The 22,500-nt window shown below is 31.6% G+C and overlaps 1 protein-coding gene across 1 annotated transcript in view; it reads right to left on the bottom strand.

The window, feature by feature from the left end:
* LOC145303588 (protein Wnt-1-like) overlaps positions 1-22,500 on the bottom strand; it is a 444,881-nt gene that overhangs the window by 58,059 nt on the left and 364,322 nt on the right. The window contains exon 3 of the mRNA XM_080145132.1: positions 8,913-9,199. Coding sequence (XP_080001258.1) covers positions 8,913-9,199 — 287 coding nt within the window. The remainder of the gene's footprint in view (positions 1-8,912; positions 9,200-22,500) is intronic.

Here is a 22,500-nt window from a genome sequence, read left to right on the forward strand (position 1 = left end):
CTTTGAGGAGTGTGGAGCCACCCTTTAATTGCTATTGCTCCCAGGTCCACTCTGACCCGGAGTGGTAGTACCTGTTAAGGTTCCAACTCTGGGTTAAATAGAAACCGATTAAAAAAAAATATTCTATTAAAAAAAAATGTATTCAATATCACTGGATTCGGCATTAAATAACCTGCGAAGTGTTGATATGCCGTAAAACAAAATCAACCAACCAACCAACCAACCAATCAATATATATATATATATATATATATATATATATATATATATATATATATATATATATTCGGTTTTATTGAGCTTTTACATCTGGTTGAGATTACTTTACTTGTAAATATTAACTCTTTAATATTTATAATATATTTTAAGTTTACCATTTTGATTACCTTGGTAAACTTATTGTAATTATATATATATATATATATATATATATATATATATATATATATATATATATATATATATATATATAAACTATGCTGTATTGAAAGAAATATTTAGAATCGGGTGGCATTATATCAGATATATTCTATATATTATTAAGGACGGTATTATGTTGGTTATTATTTAAGCGCTCGAACGCACACTATTCTTCTAACAGTCTTGTTCAGAATTTTAGCATAAAACGCCATGTTTTATCCAACGATTATACGTGATTCTGCGAAATTGCCATCTTTAGATTAACAAACATACACATTATACATATATATATATATATATATATATATATATATATATATATATGCATGAGTGTGCTTTTCTTTATCATAAAAAAGCATTACTTGTTTTTTTTCTTTATATAATCAGGTTCTGTTTGTTTTATTCTTGTGTGAATTCACCCGAAGTCCACCCGTTGTTTGTAAGATCCAAAGAACACAGTTATTAATTGGTCAAGGGTTAGAGCTGCCCAGTAGCCGTCGATACTCCCAGACGAACTCTTATGGATATAAAAATATTTACTGTAGTCATGCCGGAATCAGAAACTACCCAGATCATAGTCGACGATCGAGACGGGGTCGATTTATTGCATTTGTGAAAAGAAAAGACCCGGCACCAAAATTTCCAGTTCTCGACCATTAACATTCCTTAATGACCATTTCACAAAAGCCTGCTTGCACTTGCCGACACAGCTTTAAGGGTAGAGAGGCGGGAAACTGAACTGAAAGGGCGACATCACACAACGGAATCGAATGGCTCAGCTTACAATAGAAGTTGACCTATTTCTATGCGAAAAGTAAGTGAGCAAATTCCATTAAAAGATATCGAAATTCCCTGTGTTTTATCTATTGGAATTTTTATCGGTTATCTATCGATCAATCTAACTATCTATATATATTTATCGCAGCTAGTGCGTTAATATATATATATATATATATATATATATTTATATATATATATATTTATATATATATTTATATATATATAAATATATATATATTTATATATATATTTATATATATATTTATATATATATATGTATATATATTTATATATATATATATATATATATATATATATATATATATATATATATATATATATATATATTATGACAGATCCTTTAAGAAATTCGTTTCTCATCGTTGAGCACTTTCAGTTGAATTAAAGTCGGTCAATTTAGCTATCATGCAAAGATCACCGTATAACGATTTGATCACTCTCTGGCTGATGTAAATGAACATTTAAAATTAAAATGTTTAAATTCGACGTTATTTCACGCGGTTAATGGTAGAAGAATGAATTAGGTCTTCGCTAATCGAACCAGATATGTCTCGTGATCCGGGGTTCGAATCGTTCGCCTGGTATTAATCGTGACACCCTGAACTGAAGATTCCCGAAAGGATGAAACACTTGTGCCTGTAGGTATTTAATAATTATTATAGTAAAAAAATAATTATATATATATATATATATATATATATATATATATGCTAACAAGGATTAAAATATGCCACATTTCTCATACTTTTATAGTAAGTGAAACCGATTGGTTACCTGCAGTAGTTGAGAGCCCACCGTGGTGTACCAGGAAGCAACGTGAAAACCTTCCCACATTCTTCTACATTGCACTGTACAGAACCTTCTGTTGGTTTTATTGAATTATTTTTTTATATTATGACTTGTATTAAATTTTAAACTACAAAATAGTCCATTTGTGCTCTAAAGAAAAGCGTTAAAATATTGCAGCAGTAATTAAAAAAATATCAATTTAACATTATCTAATCAATTCGTTATGCTGCAATATTTTAAGTTATAAATGTATTATATTTTTACTAGACTATTTTTTTCCTTTTCTTTTCTAGTTTTAACAACTAGTCCTTTACTTTTCTATATTTAAGCGTAACCATATTACTTTTCATGCTCGTATTTTTCTATTGTAATATATATATATATATATATATAATTTTTATATTACATTATATATATATATATATATATATATATATATATATATATATATAATGTAATATAAAAATTCTCAAAGTTCTAAAAATCAGGTTTTCTCAGTTTACTTATGAGAAAAATGTTTTAATCCATTACAAATAGTATCCAGTAAATGATTAACCTATATATATATATATATATATATATATATATATATATATATATATGTTATATTTCCCCTCTTTTGGAAATAGGGTACAATGATGAATACCTCTAGTATCAAATAATATTTATACTCTGTAAAATATACTTTATATATGAAAACCAAAGAGAGGAGATATGACATAATAAATATTTGGAATCAAGTCTCCTCTTGCTGTCATTTCAGATCATTTGAAACCATAACAATTTTTAGTCTTCCCTTCCCCAAGGCCAGCAAACCTCTATTTGTTAAATTCTGATCAATAGTCGCTGTAATTTTGAACCCCTAAAATTGACAAAAAGAGGTGGTATATGTATATAAATGTGTGTGTGATGAGAATAATGAAAATAGTATTCTGACAAATATATGTGTGTATGTGCCGATATATCTATACTGGTAGCCATATTGAATATTGAAAGGCTCATATCTTTAGTTTTATGAGACGAAATTACATGAACATTTTCAGGCTTTTTGAGGAATATAATACTAATCTATGCTGAAAACTTTTTGACAATTGATAAAAAAAAACTATATTTTAACACAAGTAAAATATGCCCAAATTTGCTCATATTTGTATATATAGTGTCCTGGCAAGCCAGCTTTAGTTTTGCTGCCCTGGGATGATTTTTTCTTCTTTTTTTTTTTTTTTTTGTTTTGTTGCTTGTCTCCCTTATGACCTTGTCAGGCCGTGTATATTATATATATATATATATATATATATATATATATATATATACATATATATATGTGTGTGTGTGTGTGTGTGTGGGTGTGTGGGTGTGTGGGTGTGTGTGTGTGTGGATATGTTTGTACTTGCCGCCAAATTGAATATTGAAATGTTCATATCTTTGGTTTTATGGGACGAAGCTACATGAAAATGTGTAGGCTTTTTGATAATTATAATACTATTCTATGGTTAAAAATTTTATGACATCTCGTATAAATAAACCTGTAGTGTCAACCAATAAAATATGCCCTAAGTTGCCTATATGCGCATATATAGTGTCCTAGCAAGCCAGCGTTAGTTTTGCTACTTTGGGATAAATTGTGCTTAGTTTTTTTTTGTTTTTTTTTTGGCTCGGTTTTTTCCCCTGTGGTTTTGCTAGGCCACTAATATATGTGTGAGTGTTGTATGATATATTATGTCACATAATATTTGATGACATGTGCGAAAGAGGATACAAATTACTTTAGAAATGGAATGTAGAGAATTCTCCAATACGAACGACATGGGATTGTCACAATCAGCCGTAAATTATAGATGGAAACGTACATCATATTGTTCAGAATATTCGAAATTTGAAACAGTACAATGGATACGCAATGTTCAGACCACTTTCCCATGAAAAAATCGAGAAAGCTTGCATAACATCCACCAGCATCGGGTGCGCGGATAGGTTTGTAAATAATCTAAGTTAGTTCATAAGGAAAACAAAAATCGCATATAAATAAAAAAAAAACTATTTTATCATTATTCTTGTGTGAGTGGACTAGGTATTCATGATTGTGAACATTAAAATCGGTTCAGACAGAAATGCTGGAAATAACACAGAACATAAGAAAAGGTTTTCAGGGATACTCTCACAGATAGTAACCCCGTCATTATAGAGACGATAGAAGGCAATGGTGAATTCGGCGTCATAATAAAGTATTACACCAAAACAACTACAGTACAATTTGGGGTTTTTCTTAGAGATGTCAATATTACATAGAAAATAACCATTAATGTAAGCACAAATTCAATGTCTATGGCAATCTTGAATACCACATTCGAGTAAACTGTTATTATTGGTTAATTAAGGTTAGAACTTAATGCTTCATACTAATAGTTTCGAACTTCAGTAGCTTCAGCCAAACTTTTGGACGTTCCCATTTTTAAAATAAATAAATAATTGTTATAATTCTTTTTCTATCCCTTGCAAATGATTTAAATTTTAGTATGTTATTATGGATGATAACGACTACCAGTTATCAAAATTTCAGCTTTTCACAGTTGTTATTTCTAACAAATATTAGGTTTTAAAATTGTGTCCCTTAGTTTTGGACTCTACTGTAACTATGTATTCAAAAGAAATGTACATTCAATTAATACTCTCATTTGCCTATTCCATCAACGAAAATCTAGTTTTAGAATTAGGTCGACGTTATTATTTGTTGTAATAGAATCGTTTTAATACTTCTATTTAGCAATATTATTTAAAGTTAATTTATGAAATTTATTTATAATTAAAGTTTTATGTTTCATTTGATTTCAAGTATTAATAACTGACAACAGTTACGTTTAAAACTAGAAGTAAGCTTATTAATTTAAGCTATGAGAGTTATTTCCCCTTTAAACTACGAAAGTTACTTCGGGCTTTATTTTCATAAAACCAGATGAATTTAATTTATCTTTCCCTAAATCCAACATGTGGTTACTTTTCTGTAACAAGTGATAATATTCGGTGTGTCTTATATATTATGCGACTTATCCATCCGTCTGTCAATATGTTTCGACCGAACAACGTCGAGTATATACAGTCAGTCAGTATATATATATATATATATATATATATATATATATATATATATATATATATATATATATATATATAGTAAGGAAATAAAAAGGATGTAGTGTTGGTAAACTTATTTATATATAGAAAATTTAATCCCAACCGAATTAAAAAAGCTCAATACGCAATGGAGAGTAGAGCTTATTATAAGAGAAAGAAAATTCAAACTGTAATTTGAAATTTACAATCAAAATTTATTGTTCGACTGAATACCCCAAAAACAATTTAGAAAGTCCTTATTCTTGGGAGTGTCAAAAAATGCTATTCTTGGTATTCTTCTCATCATAGGACATGACGAAATCAGCAAATTATATTTGTAACAATGCTAGAATTTCATGGTTATGGCATTAAGTGAAACCGCAATTTATTATAGTCAGAAATTCCCTAACCAAAAAAAAAAAAAAGAAAACACAAGTGAAAATATTGGATATGTAAAAAAATAAAAACAAACTTAATGCCATAACAAGCAAATTGTTTCTGATCTCTGATAAGAAGAATAACAAGAATAGCATTCTTTGAAACTCCACGGAATAAGGATTTCGTGAATTGCTTTTTGGAGTATTCAGTAGAACAATAAATTTTGATTGTAAATTTCAACTTACAGTTTCAATTGTCTTTCTCTTATCTATCTATCTATCTATCTATCTATCTATCTCTCTCTCTCTCTCTCTCTCTATCTATCTCTCTCTGTCTCTCTCTCTCTCTCTCTCTCTATATATATATATATATATATATATATATATATATATATACATGGTGTTAGATATGAAAATAGTGCCACAAATAAATTTTAATTGTTTATTGAATTTCAAATTCCAGTATTTTCACAACTAACAAAAATAGGCAAACGCATTGTTTTATATTGCATACAAAGAAACACATAAATTGCCCATAAATTGCGTGAATAAATTTGAATGCGATTAATTGTAAACTCCGATCATGGAGTGGTTAAACTTATAATAGTGTTCAGTGGTCCTACTCTATAGGCACAGCTTTGGATTCTGTCTGAGTTTCCCCCTTCTAGCTGAGGATTTTCTAGGTTCAGCTCTCTGAAGATTATTATGCAACATTTGCATTTAATGTTGGTATTACTACCATAAAAATGGATGGGTCATTATATATATGCAAGGTGGGAAAATTACCTGAAACATTTGTAGGATTTCATAAAAAGCAATTAAGATTAAACAATGAAAACATTGTGTCTAAATGTACATATGACGCCATTTTATTTAATGTTGTTTCCGGTGACAGATTTGGGTAGTACTGGCCTATATTGTGCTTTTATTGTAAAAACGTTTATGAAGAACCAGTTGGTAACAACAGCGCAAAGGGTCGTTCATTTGCACTTTGGCCTCAACAAGTGTTTGTTTACGTTAAACTTCAGGATAATCAATCCACGAACGAAATGTTCTAGGAAATATGTTTTTTTTTAATGGAAATTTCGTTTGGTTTAGAATGAATAACTAACAAGTATTTTTATTTTCCAGATGTACGGGGGTCATTCAATAAATAAGGTGATTTTTGTATAAGGATTTTTTATACAGATTAACTTTTTTTTAGATGTATTTTTTTTATTTCTTTTGCACTTGTATTTAATTTCTTTTACAGATCTAAGAAAAACTTTGAGAGGTTTAGCAATTAACGAAGATGGCTGGCTAAGAAGCATACTCCAATATTCAATAGGGGTTAATTATCAGGTTTCTGTGTGCTTAAGTGTTTGGTTTTAACTTTAAGTAACGAAAACATTAATAACCTGCATCAAATATGATATGGCATATTTATGAGGTTTAATAAAAGAAAATTATAATTCCAGATGTATATACAGGGTGACCCCCCCCCCAAAAAAAATGTCCCCCAACTCTAATAAGGCCCCCGTTTCTTAGTGTTTTATCCGAATGATATGAAACTTTGGTCATACTAGTTTATTATATTCAAAACATCACATGACCTTTTTTTCTCCGTTCTACAGCATATGTTCTAGATGGCCTCCATTTAGCTTTTGTTTTTTTGTTTTTTTGGGGTCATCCTGCATAAAGCAGGTTTCTTCAATGTCATTTTAGTTGACCGATTTTTATGATGCTGGTCGGTATCGCGTTTTTATCATGGAAACGTTTTTGAAAAACGAGTCAGTAATGTTTCAGTGCAAAGAGACTTCCGCTTACACATTGACCATTGTAGTTCTGACCCCTTACCTATTTGTAGGACGATTTAATTACGGGCCAACAATTTCGGAGCTAGTGGATAAAAAGAAACTTATGTAATTTTTCAAACGATAACCATAAACGTATTTGCATGTTTATTTTTAATCATGGATAGAAGAAATGCGCCTTATTTATTCCGTGAATAGGTGATTTCTAAATAAAGGGAAAAATGAGATCTTTGTCTTTTTTTTTTTGTCTTTGCTACCGAATGTGTATTTAATATGTTCCGACGACTACTCACGGATGAGGGTTAAAGATATCGTCAGTTGTAAGCGTCTCCCAGGGAGGATCGGAAACAGTGAGAGATGAAGACGATATTAAGGGAATTGATTTTCTATAAGGACAACTAAATATAGTTTCGTTCTCAGTAGACTTTATAGCAACTATGTTTTTTGATTGTGGCTTGTTTCATACGTGAGATGTTGTAGAAAAAAATACTATTTTCGCGGAAATTTCGTTTGATTTTTGTTTTAGAAAAATGGAGACTAAATAATCAAGAACTAATCTGACTGATTTATAGAATTATAGAGAATCAAATTTGACTAAATAATAATAATAATAATAATAATAATAATAATAGTAAAATTTGTAGTTTCTTAAGCTATATATATATATATATATATATATATATATATATATATATATATATATATATATATATATATATATAGTTGTGATGGGGCAATTCAAGTTTTTTTACCCGATTCCAATAAATTACCAATTCCGATTCTTTATGAATCTCTAAATATTTTACTAAAAAATTCTCATTTATTCCAGATTGCATTAAAACACGTGTGAGTTGTGCATATATCTTCTCAGACATAAAAGCACACTTTTAGGGATGATCTATTGCTTTTAGCTTGATTAGTTGAAGATGTTGTTTAAAACAACATCAAATAATTAAAAAATTGTTTTTGGCATCGGAAAGTATGCACAATTTTTTCCAATTCCGATACCAATAAGATATCCCAAAAGGTTCTGATTTTTCAGATTCTCGATTAATCATCCCAACACTAATATATATATATACTAGCAAAAGTACCCGTCGTTGATTGGGTTCAACAACAGCCTACAGAAAATGGACTCTGATTTATGAAAGTATGATAGGTTATGAAAAGTAATTATGGGGTGTTCGTTCGCGTCTGACCTCCATAGAATGGAAATATGTCACAAAGTTTAACAAGGTTTTTTAATATAGATCCACAGAATATTTTGATAAGTGTTTCAGTGTGAACAGGTATGGTATAATAAATTATGGGGTTTACCTATTTTATTTTTACTTTCATCATATTTTGCTTTGGTTTTTATACCCCCAAATTCGAAGCTATCTCTTTACAACCCTTCCTGTTTTTGAACCCAGTCAACGACGGGTACTTTTGCTAGTATATATATATATATATATATATATATATATATATATATATATATATATATATATACATTGCTATTTTATTTTATGTCGTGAATAATGAAAGATGTAATTTTTTCCAGATGTATTTATGAAGTGACTTTCAGATGATTATTATGGATGTGCGTGATTTGCGTCAAAAACTCGATAAAGGATCTTACCACGCGACCGGCTGCGTTATTGTGTAGGTTCATCATGTAACGAATGTCCTGTCCCTTTTCGACAACGTCGACGAACCTCCGCCCAAATTTGTGGCCGAATTTTGCGTTGTCGCTGCATCCACCCCACTTCCAGTTGCTTGAGTCCGGAGTGACGGTTTCGTGCCCGGGCGGCTTCGCTGAATAATCACAAGTACAGGTATAGATCGTGCCCGCTGCGCACGCCCGCGCCACCGCATGGGAAATAGCTGCCGATGTGATAGCATATATGAAAGCTGTTTCCCGGCAACCTGAAAATAAAAGACACAACATGAAATAGTCGGTTACCAACTACAAGTACAAAAGTAACCTGAAGAAGGCTGTATAAACGTCGAAACATTGGATATAAGTAAAAGCAATGTATAATACCAGTACAAAATCTAGAATAATATAAACAACAGTGTGCTTTACGTGTCTGATTGTTTGAGACGAGGATTATTATTCGTACTATTTGGGGTTTTCGGACTACTCTTCTTATATTGACTGTAATATTTCACAGCGTTTCGGTCGATGGAACCTCCGACCCTCTTAAAGTGTATCTTGAACTCGAGAATCGTTCAGTCAAATGTCAGGAATCTGCATGAACTCGTAACGTAGTGAATAAAAGTGCTTGGTAACATCTGCAACAATGTTCTTCTCTTCTAGATAGTGAACACTCAAAATACATTCAAAACTCAAAACACAATTGCGAATTACTTAGGACGTCTGAAAGAATAAGAGCATGCTACCGACGTTGATTAAATAAGTACATCTGCTGTAGATCTAGCAGAACTGAAACCATATTGCATGTCACGAAGAAGGTTATTTTTGTTGAGGTGGTTGACTACTTCTCTATTTAACACAGATTCAAGTAACTTACTCATGACGCACAAGAGACTTATTGGTCTGTATTGAGAGGGAGATGACCGATCACTCGAATTACTAAATACAGGACATACTGATGAGCTTTTCCAGGGTGATGGGAAGCAATTCTCCTTAAGACGACGCTTAGACAGATTTGTAAGTGTATGTGCCAATGAAATGTACACTTTTAATTCATATGCGATTATTAGAAAACGTGGGTGTCCTATCTTTCATGAGAAGCGATATCCGTTGCAGAAAATAAAAGGTGTAAAAGATTATTTGTTAGATCTCCGAAACAATTACATATTAAATCGGTGATGATCACCCTTTTTTTTACTATGCCACGCCTTAAGAGCAGATTCCGTACCCCTACCATCAAACAAGAATCAACCCAGCCAATTGCATTGGCATATATGGCACTGAAGCACCTCCAAAGTGCCCAATTTTAGGAGATGTGATGTGGCGGGAGCGGGGAACGGCGTTTATTGCTCTAGTCAGGAAACAAGATCGACCACTGGGTGTTTCTGTCGAGTCCCTGTGATCGCACCTCTGCCCTGGCTAATAGGCAACGAAGGAGTAAGAAAGCCGGGCGATAAATAGAGCCTATCTACTCCTTAAACAGTTTAGATTTGCAAACCAGTAATTTGATTACTGGTCACCAACTCTAGGAAGGTCGGCCTGCAGGATTGAAGAAGCACCCCCCTCCCTTTGTTTGCTACCAAGTCGCATGAGGTTAATAACACAGGTTTAGCTTCAGAGTTTTCCTTCTAGATGGATGACATTAGAAGATCTGCGGGTCTATCAGCGCCGAGGGGCTTAGCCCGTGTCTTTGTCCTAAACTAGGTATTTCTGCGACCCCGCATGGTTAATATTAATGGGTTAGTTATTAATTAATTATGGTTTAATTTCTGCGACCCCGCAATAGTTAATATTAATGGGTTAGTTATTAAACTGAAAGGTTATACCCCTCAAAATTAAAAGGACATGACTATGCTTTCATTCACTGTTACGAGAAGAGAGGATAAGTAAAAATTCATGCAATGGAAGCAACTAAATTTGCAACTGGTTGGCTTAAGATGGTGGAGTTGATGTATTGTAAAAGTAGTGTTCATATGTTAGTTAAGGAACAGAATAACAATGTTAAAGTATGACTAAATTGATATTAGGAATTAAAATAAAATTTGATATCCGAACTCTGGATATTTAAGACGATAGGATAGATAATAAAATGTATCTATTCAATAAAGAGTGAAATAGCGACATATCTATGATTGAACTCGTACAATTCGGTACAGGTATATCTGGGAGTAAAGAATAAGCTATGGCGTATTCCGTATGTATATAAAATAGAAATAGAAATATTTGCAGTAGATACGAACACACAGAAATTGAAGGTATGAAGTATATTTTTAATAAAGTTCTTCTGACTTCTAACGAAGACGGCCCTGTCGGTGGGACATTAGAATACACCGACTGCCCCCCTGCAGAGGGTAAAAGTCCCTCAATGGGGGTCCTGGATATGACCTTAAACTATATTCAGTGGTGAGGCCTCAGCTTGCGGGCTTTGGGGAGTGTGAAGCCACCCTTTAATTACCATTGCTCCCAGGTCCACTCTGACCCGGAGTGGTAGTACCTGTTAGGATTCCAACTATGGGTTAAATAGAAACCGACTAGAAAACAACAAATATATTCTATTAAAAAAATTTTCGTCAAAATCTTTGGATTCGGCATTAAATAACCTGAAAAGGGTTGATATGCCGTAAAACAAAAACAACCAACCAACCATCTAACGAAGAAAGATAACTTGGCCTTTTGTTTAAAATTCGGAATTGTATTTGCATAACAAAGAGTATCGGCTCAGTTTTTTGTATTATTTTCAGCCAACTAAGGAGGATATAGATATAGAGATCGCTATTTAATATAGATCACTTTCAATCAAAGTATAAAACTAATGTTTCTTGTTTTTTTATTTAGGAGTTTATCCTTATCTGTACATTTAGTGATATTTTTGTCATTTAAGCATAGGAAACAAAGGGAGTTAAGTTTTTATTTAGAAAGAAGTCATCACTTATCAAGGCCCGAGGATAACTCGAGGATAAGGGTCCAGGGGAACATGTCAGTCATCGATAGTAGTGGAAATTTGATAAATAAGATTACTTAAAAGGGATGGCTCATCAAGAATTTGTTCATGTAGGACTTGAAGACAACAATATTGTAGTCAGTTGGAAAGTAGTAACACGGAACAGAGTTCCACGGGCGTGTAGTTCTAAGAAAGAAGCTTTGCTCATGGAATCTACGTTTAGGTTTAGGCACTGACAAATTCTGTTTTCATCAGGATTTCCACAGTTGACAATTGGTATCAAGTTTATTTCTATTAGTTCACTGTAACATGCAGCCAATGATGTCTTATACATACTCCAAATATTTACATTTTTCCCTCAATTCCTCCTTTAAAATTTTAACATTTTAACAACCTTTCCCATTCATTCCTATATCTAAACACAGACTCAAATCCGGACCCCTATTGGGTCTTATTTACATACAACATAATCTAATTTTTCACAACATCTAACGGAACCTCTTAATATCAACTCTCTGTGACCAGGAAGATCTGATATTTTCATTGCAAACTTTGCTTTCGTATATATTGTCAAGAGGTCGCTAGTTACTGGGAATTAGCTGACCGGAACATGTTCATGAATGTGTAGCAACATATTAATGTTTATGTAAAAACAAATTATATATATATATATATATATATATATATATATATATATATATATATATATATATGAGGAAGGGATTGAGGTCGATACATGCGGAATTTCCATCGAAGCAACGAACTGACTGAACCTTTAAACGCATCACGTATTCTTCTATATTTAAGGTTTAATTTTATTATATAAAAATGTAATATATATATATATATATATATATATATATATGTGGGGGGTGTATTTTGTAATCCAATAAAGATACCTTGGAAACGACCGTATTTCATCACGACCGAGTTTGCTAAAAAGAAATACAGGTGGAACGGGGCGGCTTAAAATGGAATGGCTTCCATACGTGGATTGGGAAATAAGGGTGAGTTGATATTATTGAAAGATTACAAACTAAATGGCCCCGCCAGTGGACATTTTATGGAGGTTCGTCACCGTCCTTATTTCACAGACCCCTTTTACACAAAAGAAATTCGAATATTTGCTTTTTTTTTGTTGTCGTTGTTGTTTATATTTCAGCCATTCTTTCATGCGGAGATAAAAGCGGTTTTGGAAGTTTCCTTTTTGTTTGTAAGAAAAAGCTGCAGCAAATTTCTTCTCTCGTCTTTTCTTTTAATTGGTTTGTCTACAAGATAAGAGTCGAAGATATGGTCGTGTGGGCTGGTTATATGGAAGATTATTATCTCTCTATAGACGACAGATTACTTAGAAGCAACTAATGGCCACTGATTGCTGATTGAACCTGAAATTCTTAAGAGGATATTTTATGAGTTGATACTTTTCTTTGGCTTAATTTAGCGCAGAAATCCCTGTGTGGATTTACGTTTACGTATACCTGTTTGTGTTTATATATATATATATATATATATATATATATATATATATATATATATATATATATCTGTGTGTGTATGTGTGTGTATGTGTGTGTATGTATATATATATATATATATATATATATATATATATATATATATATATATATATATATATATATATAAAGTTTCGTGGTTCCATTTTAAATTCGGAAAAAAAAACTTTGCTTTTCCTTTTTGGCTAGGATCTCCTTGAAAGTATTACTTCAAGTAATATCTATGAGGATTTTTCATCTGAATTTCTAACAGTGTCTTATCTCGCTTATACATATATATATATATATATATATATATATATATATATATATATATATATCCAATGAGACCCGTGTAAATATAAAAGAGTGCTTACTAGAGGACAGAACTTGTATATAGTCTGTTTATTAAAAAAACATGATCGGTTACATATGTTCATACGTATTTTAGTGGAATTCCAATTCAAAGTGACTACCTCACCAGACTAAAGAAGGGGACGGTATTGAAACAAGAGTTAATGTAATATTCGTTTTTATAAAATATATTCGAGTGAGATTCATTGAAAGAAAGGGGGTTATAATTTAGGAATGTGAACAATGGATGTTTTGGAGGGAGGTGTGGTGAAGTAAGGGAGTAAGGATAAGGTGAAAGGAAAAGAAGGGGGCATTGGTTTCATTTTAACTTGGCGCTTGTTTATTGACCTAAGTATTTACTTTTTTCAGGTCTTTATGATTGTTTTTTCTTTTCCGGTGGCGACTTTCCTATCCATATATTTTATTGATAATTTCTATTTATTTATTAGTTTATTTTATTCCGTGTCTTTTCATCCAATTATTTGTTTCTCGTTTTTATTTATTTATTTGTTTATTTATTTCAAAATAAACTATATGCCCACATGGTCAAAGTAACAGACAGTGAACAACCGTACAGGCTTATTTATATGAATTAAATAAAAGTGGTATACTGGGAGTTATATTGCCCACTCTAACACCATGTCTGAAATAATCACAAAGGCAAAGTTTTTCACATGTATTTCGATAATTGTAATTCTTTCATTAGGATTGTTTAGCTTTTCCTTAATGTCAGAATATAAATATATTTTATAAGTTCATATGCTTTGTTATAGATTTGGTTGGTTGGTTGGTTGTTTTAATGCCCCACCGACAGGGCCGCTTTGTTATAGAGTTAAGGTTTTCCGTGGTATATGCATGCAAACAGATACATAATAGCATGTATGTGTCTATATTGGTTGAATATTTCATTCTCAAAGCCCTCTAATTAGAGTACTTAGTTATCGTTTGTGATCGTTTATGTGTTTGATTTTGTTATGTTACGCTGCTTTACGATAATACTTCTCGTAGGTATATATCAACATTCCAATTATAAGTGAGCTAGACCAATAGATTTTTTTTAATTAATCGTTTTCGGGCGTTTAATTAGTAAGTATGCAAAATCCGCTCACCCTTATCCAGTTGGTGGCATATTATGTTTTTGTTCTATTTTAGATGATTTTGGTGGATAACGAGAAGATGGCACCTTCTTTAATTTACCTAAGTTTTTTATACTAGCCTATTCTTCGATGTTTTACGGCGAGTATAGTTCTTAATTAGAGGTGTGTTGTTTTTTAGTAAGTACAGTTATTAATTTGTGGTGTATCGGGGCTACTTTGTATCCTTAAAACTCTTTCCTTGGTTCATTTATTTAGTAATTAAGATATGGCGAGTCAGGGTATTAAGCGAAATACAAATACTTCATCAATATTGCTGATAAAAACATATGAGCCTTTTAATTCGACATTATGGACTAATCCATGTAAATCATTCAGGAGCTCTTCATGTAAGTAATTGAGTTTGCCAAAAATTCCACTTTTTCTCAGATAGTGATATCGATGTAGCAATGAAGAGCTGTAATACGGTACTTATTAGTAACGGTGAGCAATGGACAAAAAATAGCCGAAATGACTCCTTTGACTTAACCATGGGATCCCCGGACTCGGACACTACAGACATGGTTGGACTATTCATTTATTCATACTACATACCATTGCTCTATATAGCAACATAATAAATTAAATGTGATAGACTTAGAAAAAATACAAAAGGTTATGAAAACTGTGGGCCTTAAGGTGGAAATTATAAGCAATATTAAACAAACCAATTTACTGGACATCACCTACAATACCTACAAACCATACATTAACGAAAACATAAACCCCACATACATCCACCCATGCTCCAACCATCCACCTTCTATTATTAAGCACATACCGAAATCAATCGCAAATAGAATAAATAATAACTCCTCCAATGAGAAAATATTCAATACATACAAAAATATTTATAACAATACACTAAAAATTAGCGGATGCAAAAATGCCGACATTACCTACAATAGAAACAATATAAATACGATTAAATCGTGCAATCAAGGTATAAATATAATCTGGTCACTCTCCATTTAACCCAATGGTAAAAAATATTAAATTTTGAAATACTATCAAGTATAAATATTAGTATCCATATTTATCAGATAATTCAAACCAGATCAAAATATCAATATACGAGATAGAGCAATAGTATAAATCAAAATTTGAAATTAAATTCTGTAAATTTAAAAAGAAAATAGGACGAATTCATTATTCTGGCACGAAATACAAAAATTGAGGGTTTTTTTTTTCTTAATCCATGGATTTTAAATAAATGACTCATTTCATCAGAGGAAATGTTTTTAGCAAAAGAAAGTTAATAGGCATCAACAATTTTGCTATTTGGCATATCGATTGAAAAATAAAAAGTTTGCATAGAAAGTTTTAAAAAAAGCCAAGATGAAATAGAATATTCTATGGCGAAGTTTGGTTCAATGAAGAAAAATAGAGACGCAATCGTAAAATCAAGGCAAAGAAAAATCTGGAGCAAATGGATCCATAAAATCAACTGCAAATTTTAATATTTCCACAAACTTACTATAAGTAGGTTTTTTCTGAAATGCCTGTTAGATATTTCCTGAAAATTTCTTATACAGATAATTTAATTTTAATTCATATACTAAAATATTAAAAATATTATAATAGGGTATTGGTCCATTACGAGTGAGAATGACAAAGATTAAAATATAAATGGAATAAAATATATGATAGTTTTTATAAACTAATGAGTGATTGTTATTTGGCTATGGAAATCAATTAAACCCAGGTTTACACATCCGGTTGATATTAAACATGGCAGAAAAAGAGAGAAGATAAAAGAGTAATAAAACAGAGGGAGGGAAAACTAAGCTGCTAATACAGAGCTTGAACATTAGAAATATAACTTGAAGCTGAGGAGGGAGGATGCTAATACCTACCCGTCTAAACGCACATGAATATGCACACAGACACAGAAACTCATAAAACTATATGCGATTAGCTATTTAGATATGTACGCATATTCGCAAATTTGTAATACGCAAATCTATATAAGTCTACAAATCTTCAGAAAAATACATCTGTTTATCGTATATTTCTTCTACATTGCTTTATAGTTAGCAGTAGGAAGTATAAATAACTAGCGGGGATATGCAAAACATTTTCAGTTTTATTCCATGATAATATTATAATGTAAAATGTGAATGAGAATGAAAATAAACCAAAATATTTCTACATATCTAAATTTATAATTATAAGAAAATTATTGTTCTATTCATAAAGCAAAGATATATCAATATTAAAGCAATCCATTATTAAAGTGAATTAGAAGGTTATTCGAAGACGCAAAGCCTTCTAATTTAGTTATTTTTTTTAATTGTTAGAGCACAGGTTCATAGTAATCAAAACAATAAAGTTATCTATAAGTTCTGTTTAACTACACTAATTAGTATATTATGGGTGAGTTTCTAAGATAATCGATAATAACGATTTATTTTAAACAAAATCTAAACGTTTATATGGAGAATTTTATTATACTGTCTTTTTTACAAAAATAGTTATAGGGGCTAGTAAATTTGTATGTGTGATTCTAACTGTACTGAATCTTTTTCACATGTTTGCATTGCGAAATCTGTTCATTTTTTTTGTATAATTGCATTTTAATTTTGAGGCAATGTAAATTCAAAGATTACAGAATTTGGAGCCTAGAGTGTGTGATTTTTTCAGTATATATATTTTGTTGAGAAAGGAACGTAACTAGATATAAACTTTCTAAATGACGTTGTTAGAGAAGTACCCTGTTTATTATCGATGTTTACATTGTTAAAAGTATGCACGTGGTTAAAAATCCGTTCCTTGATTAATGTAGATGTGGCGCTATATTAAGTGTAGGATTTGAGATTGCTATTGTGAAAATTTTTGTTGAGGCTAGGAGCGAGGTAGATATTAAAGTTAGAGTGATTTTGATTGGTATTTTCTAATGTACTAAGGTTTGACTTTATATAGTCAATAGTCGGCAGGGTGTCATACAGATTGCTGTTATTAAGATTATAGAGTAGATTGCTATTATTGCTAGTTGAAGAATGTGATTGATTTTCTAAACTTAAATTATCCGTATTATGTTGATTGGGAATTATTCAATATGGGTGGGAAGTTTGCTTAAACAGAGAAATATTTATTGGTTGCTCAAAAACTGTACAGAATATATATAGCATCTTTATGGATGCAGTCATTTTTAGTGGACATTTTTGCTTATTTTATCAGTTGCAATCAGTTTTAGGAGATAAATGGATGGGCGTTGTTTGAGTCATTTATTACTCCTATATTATGTGATGTAATAATTTTATGACAAAGTAGTAGTATGGGAATTTAAAGTATTTTCAACAAAAATTCTTTAGGTATGTTTCTTTTAATAAGGATGAGGTTACACAAGACATGGCTGCGTATATTTGATTGTTTCTGATTAGTCTTACAGTTTAAATTATATTACTGATTGCATTAGAAATATTTATTATATTAGTTTTATTTCGAATCATATTTTGAGTAGTTATGGTTTTAACTTGCTAGCATTAAAGTTGCTTTTACTGCATTCTATTTTCTCTTTATATCCGGAATTTCTTAAAACATCATTATAGAAAGTATGTTTTTGATCGAAGCGTCTTTCTTTTTGTTAGCTGAAAGTTCAGAAATTCTGCTAGCGACAGACGGCCATATATATTTAATACTTTAATTTGGGTGATTAGAATATTTGTGAACATGGAATAGTGTAAAGTTAGGTTTGTGGTAAGGATTGTAATATATATATATATATATATATATATATATATATATATATATATGCTTTTTATTTGTTGTAGATAAGCTGTATATGTCGCTACACATTCATGAACATTTTTCGGTCAACCAATTACAAATAACTAGAAACCTCTTCAAATGATATTGCTTAACCGTGTTAAACATTCATTGGTTACTTTATCTCTGGAAGATATTAACCGAGAATACTTATATATATATATATATATATATATATATATATATATATATATATGTGTGTGTGTGTGTGTGTGTGTGTGTGTGTGTGTATGTGTGTGCGTGTGTATGTGTAACATTCTACAACTGTTTTTGTAACGCTGTGGTTATATTTTAATGGATGCAACCCGTTGTAGATCTCGTCGCATTCACACAGAAGAAAGGAAAAACTTGACTCAATTTTTTCAACAAAAGCCTTTATATCTAGTATTTCCAACAACGCAATATTTTCTTAATATGTAAATAGTTCATTTCTCCGAGTGGTTAACACTTTTACAGAGGGCCTTTTTCCAGCCGCCCGCATAAAAAAATTCATTAAACATTTTTTATTACCACAAAATCACACACGAACACAAGACATTTACACCACAATTCGAATATGCACGTCCGTCCACACACACACACAAACACACACACACACACAAACACACACACATAAATACATATATATATAACCCAAGAAAAATGCTTCATAGAAAAGTTCAACACCGCTTTAAACATCTCCCATTAATTATACACATAGATAGGCAAAACACAAAATACACTTACACGCATGCATACTTAGGAAAGTGTGCACCCTCACACACGAAACAAAACAAGCACAATAAAGCACGCACGCACTTTCGCGGGCGAACGCATCCATAACCAGTATAATACCATTTCCCTAAACTAAACAAACAATTAGAAACAAAATACACCACTCTAACCACACCTAATAAAAAAATCCTTCTAGACAAAGAAAACTTTAACCAATATGAGTATGGTGTGTGCGTGGATGTGTGTGTGAGTGCGTGTGTATGTATGTGTGTGTATATGTGTATATGTATGCATATATATATATGTATATGTATGTGTATCTATATATATGTATGGGTGATTGGATGTGTGCACGAATATATGTATGTGTGTATGTATATATAAGGGTGGATAGATGTATGCATACGTATGTGTGTATGAATGTGCGACTACATATGTCTCTATATATGCACGTGTGTGTGTATGTGTATATGGGCCTACATGCGTATGAGTGTGTATGTGTATGTATGTATGCTTACATATGTGTATGTGTCGGTTTATATGTATGTGTGCGTGCGATTATGTATGCATGTGTATATATATATATATATATATATATATATAGATATAGATATATCATCATCATCAGTTATCTATTCTCCATCCTGTTTGTGTGTGCGTGTACTTATATTTGTGTGACTGAGTGCACATATACATATGTGCTTCGATTGGAAAAGACAAACAAAACTTTAAACAATATGTATGTGGGGTGTGTATGTATGTATACGCATGGGTGTCTGTGATTGTGGGCGCATGTATATATATATACATATATGGGCGCGTGGATGTATGCGCGTATGTATATGTATGTGTGTATTTTTATGTATATATCTATATGGGTGAGTGGATGTATGCGTATGCATATGTGTGTATATGAATGTGTGTATATGTGTCCCCCTGAATATGTCTCTCTATGTATACGTGTGTGTATATGCATACATGTACCTTCGTACGTATGCGTACATATAGGTATATATAAGTGTGTGTATGTATATGTACGCGTGTGTGTGCGTGTGTGAATTTGTATATATCATCTGTTACCTATATTCCATCTATGTGTGTGTGTGCGTATGCTTATGTTTATACATGCATATTTTGATTGAGAAAGACAAATAAAACTTTAACCAATATATGTATGTGGTGTTTCAGTGGGTGGATATGCGTAGTGTGTGTACACATTTTTTTATGTATGTATGTATGTATGTGCCTACATGTGTATGAGTGTGTGTGGGGTTTCATATGTGTATACATATATGTACATATGTATGTGCGTGGTGTGTATGCATGGGTGTGTGTGATTGTGTGCGCGCATATATATCTAAAAAGAAAGTCATAACAAAAACCATAAAAATCTTTACCAAATGGACCAAAAAGCCCCCCTCCATAAGAACGTAACTCTGAGTGGACCCAACGACACGCTGACCATTGGCGACAAAAGTCTGAGACTGACATTTCTCTGAAAAACACACTCACAATGATTAGATGTAAAATGTTCTCCAGAATAACCTTTCACTTAAAAAAAAACTTATATAAAAATATACCTAAAGAGAGCTGCACAAAGCTTGAAACGCGTTATAAACATATTTTAAAATAAAAAATAATAAAAGGCTGAAAACCCCCACAATTGTTGATGGCTACACTCTTTTTAGGTGCGCTTGACAACGTAGTATTACAAATAAATATATAAATATTTTACTTGTTTGAAATTTATAATTTAAATATATTTCGGAGTCAAAGTCCATCCTCAGTATTTGTACATCTTTCTTTTCTTTCCTTTTTGCTACTTCTTTCTTGCTATGTTGTATAGTTGGAGAAAGAAAAGTCAGTTATTATAGATCCGCGCGTTATCTATCAGCGGTTGTATTTTGAAATACCGGAACATCGCTTGGATACTACCATGACGTAATCCACACATCTAGAACAATTGATTCTCTCGTCACATCCCGAACACCACTTTTCCCAACACCTGCTTTGCTGAACACACAAGGAGGAGATTATAAAATAAGAGTGAACCATAAATTTTCGCCAACCCATATCCCATTCCGAATGTGGAAGTAGCTCTACATAAACTTCCAGGAATTAAAGTATTTTCGAAGATAGACCTAAAATCACCTTACCACCAAATACCTATAGATTAAAATTTTAAAGAAGTGACGACCATAAACACACCTATAGGCTTGTTAAGATGGAAAAGGATGCTGTACGGCATAAAAACGGCAAGTGCAATTTTTCAAAAAGCTATTGAAAAAGTAATAGGAAATTTTGAAAATACCATTTGTTATCAAGACGATATACGTGTTGGAGATTTTAATGAAGATGATTTAAAGAAAAAAACTGAACATATACTAAACCGGCTAAGAGACGCTAGTATGACAGTAAATATTAAAAAAGTGTGTAACCAACAGTAATTAAATATAATTTTTGGGTTACTCGATATCAGAGGAAAGGATCCCCCCCTATAAAGTACTAATAGAGAAAATTCTAAACGTAGATACACCAAAAAATATAAAGAGTTTTAGTCCTTCTTAGGTTTGGTAATTTTTTATAGAAAATATGAAAAATATAATGATTGATAGAACCATTTACGAAGTTAAGAAAAAATGTGGGATTCATTTGGCTAGAACACCAACAGACAGCCTTTGAAAAAGCCAATAGTACAAATTTTTTACCCTAAGTAGCACATAACTCTAATGACTGACGCAAGTGAGCATTCCGTATCCGATATTTTGTCACGAGATGGTCATCCCGTAATGTATTTACCGAGGAGATTAACAAAGACTGAACACAATTATTCGAATATAGAACGAGAGGCATAAGTCATAAGAATATTCTGTGTAGCTAAATTGCCATATATATTTTTATAACCTACTATATATATATGAGTTTGCTAGAACCGTTTTATCCCAAATGCTACACAATCGTGCACGATGTAGAAAATATGCATAAGTAGAACTGAACGTAATAGTTAAATTAAACCATCATTCAATGAGAAACCATAAAAAATGAATAATTTATTAAAGTTCCTTTTTCAGAGAATATAGAAATTAATTTGCCTTAATTTAGTCTTTCGCATATGACTGACTGCGTATATTAAGGAGTTCGTGTTAATAGTTTTTAAATATCATTGC

Source organism: Euprymna scolopes, chromosome 19 (assembly GCF_053919585.1).
Source record: "Euprymna scolopes isolate OS-2025 chromosome 19, ASM5391958v1, whole genome shotgun sequence".
Lineage (NCBI taxonomy): Eukaryota > Metazoa > Mollusca > Cephalopoda > Sepiida > Sepiolidae > Euprymna > Euprymna scolopes.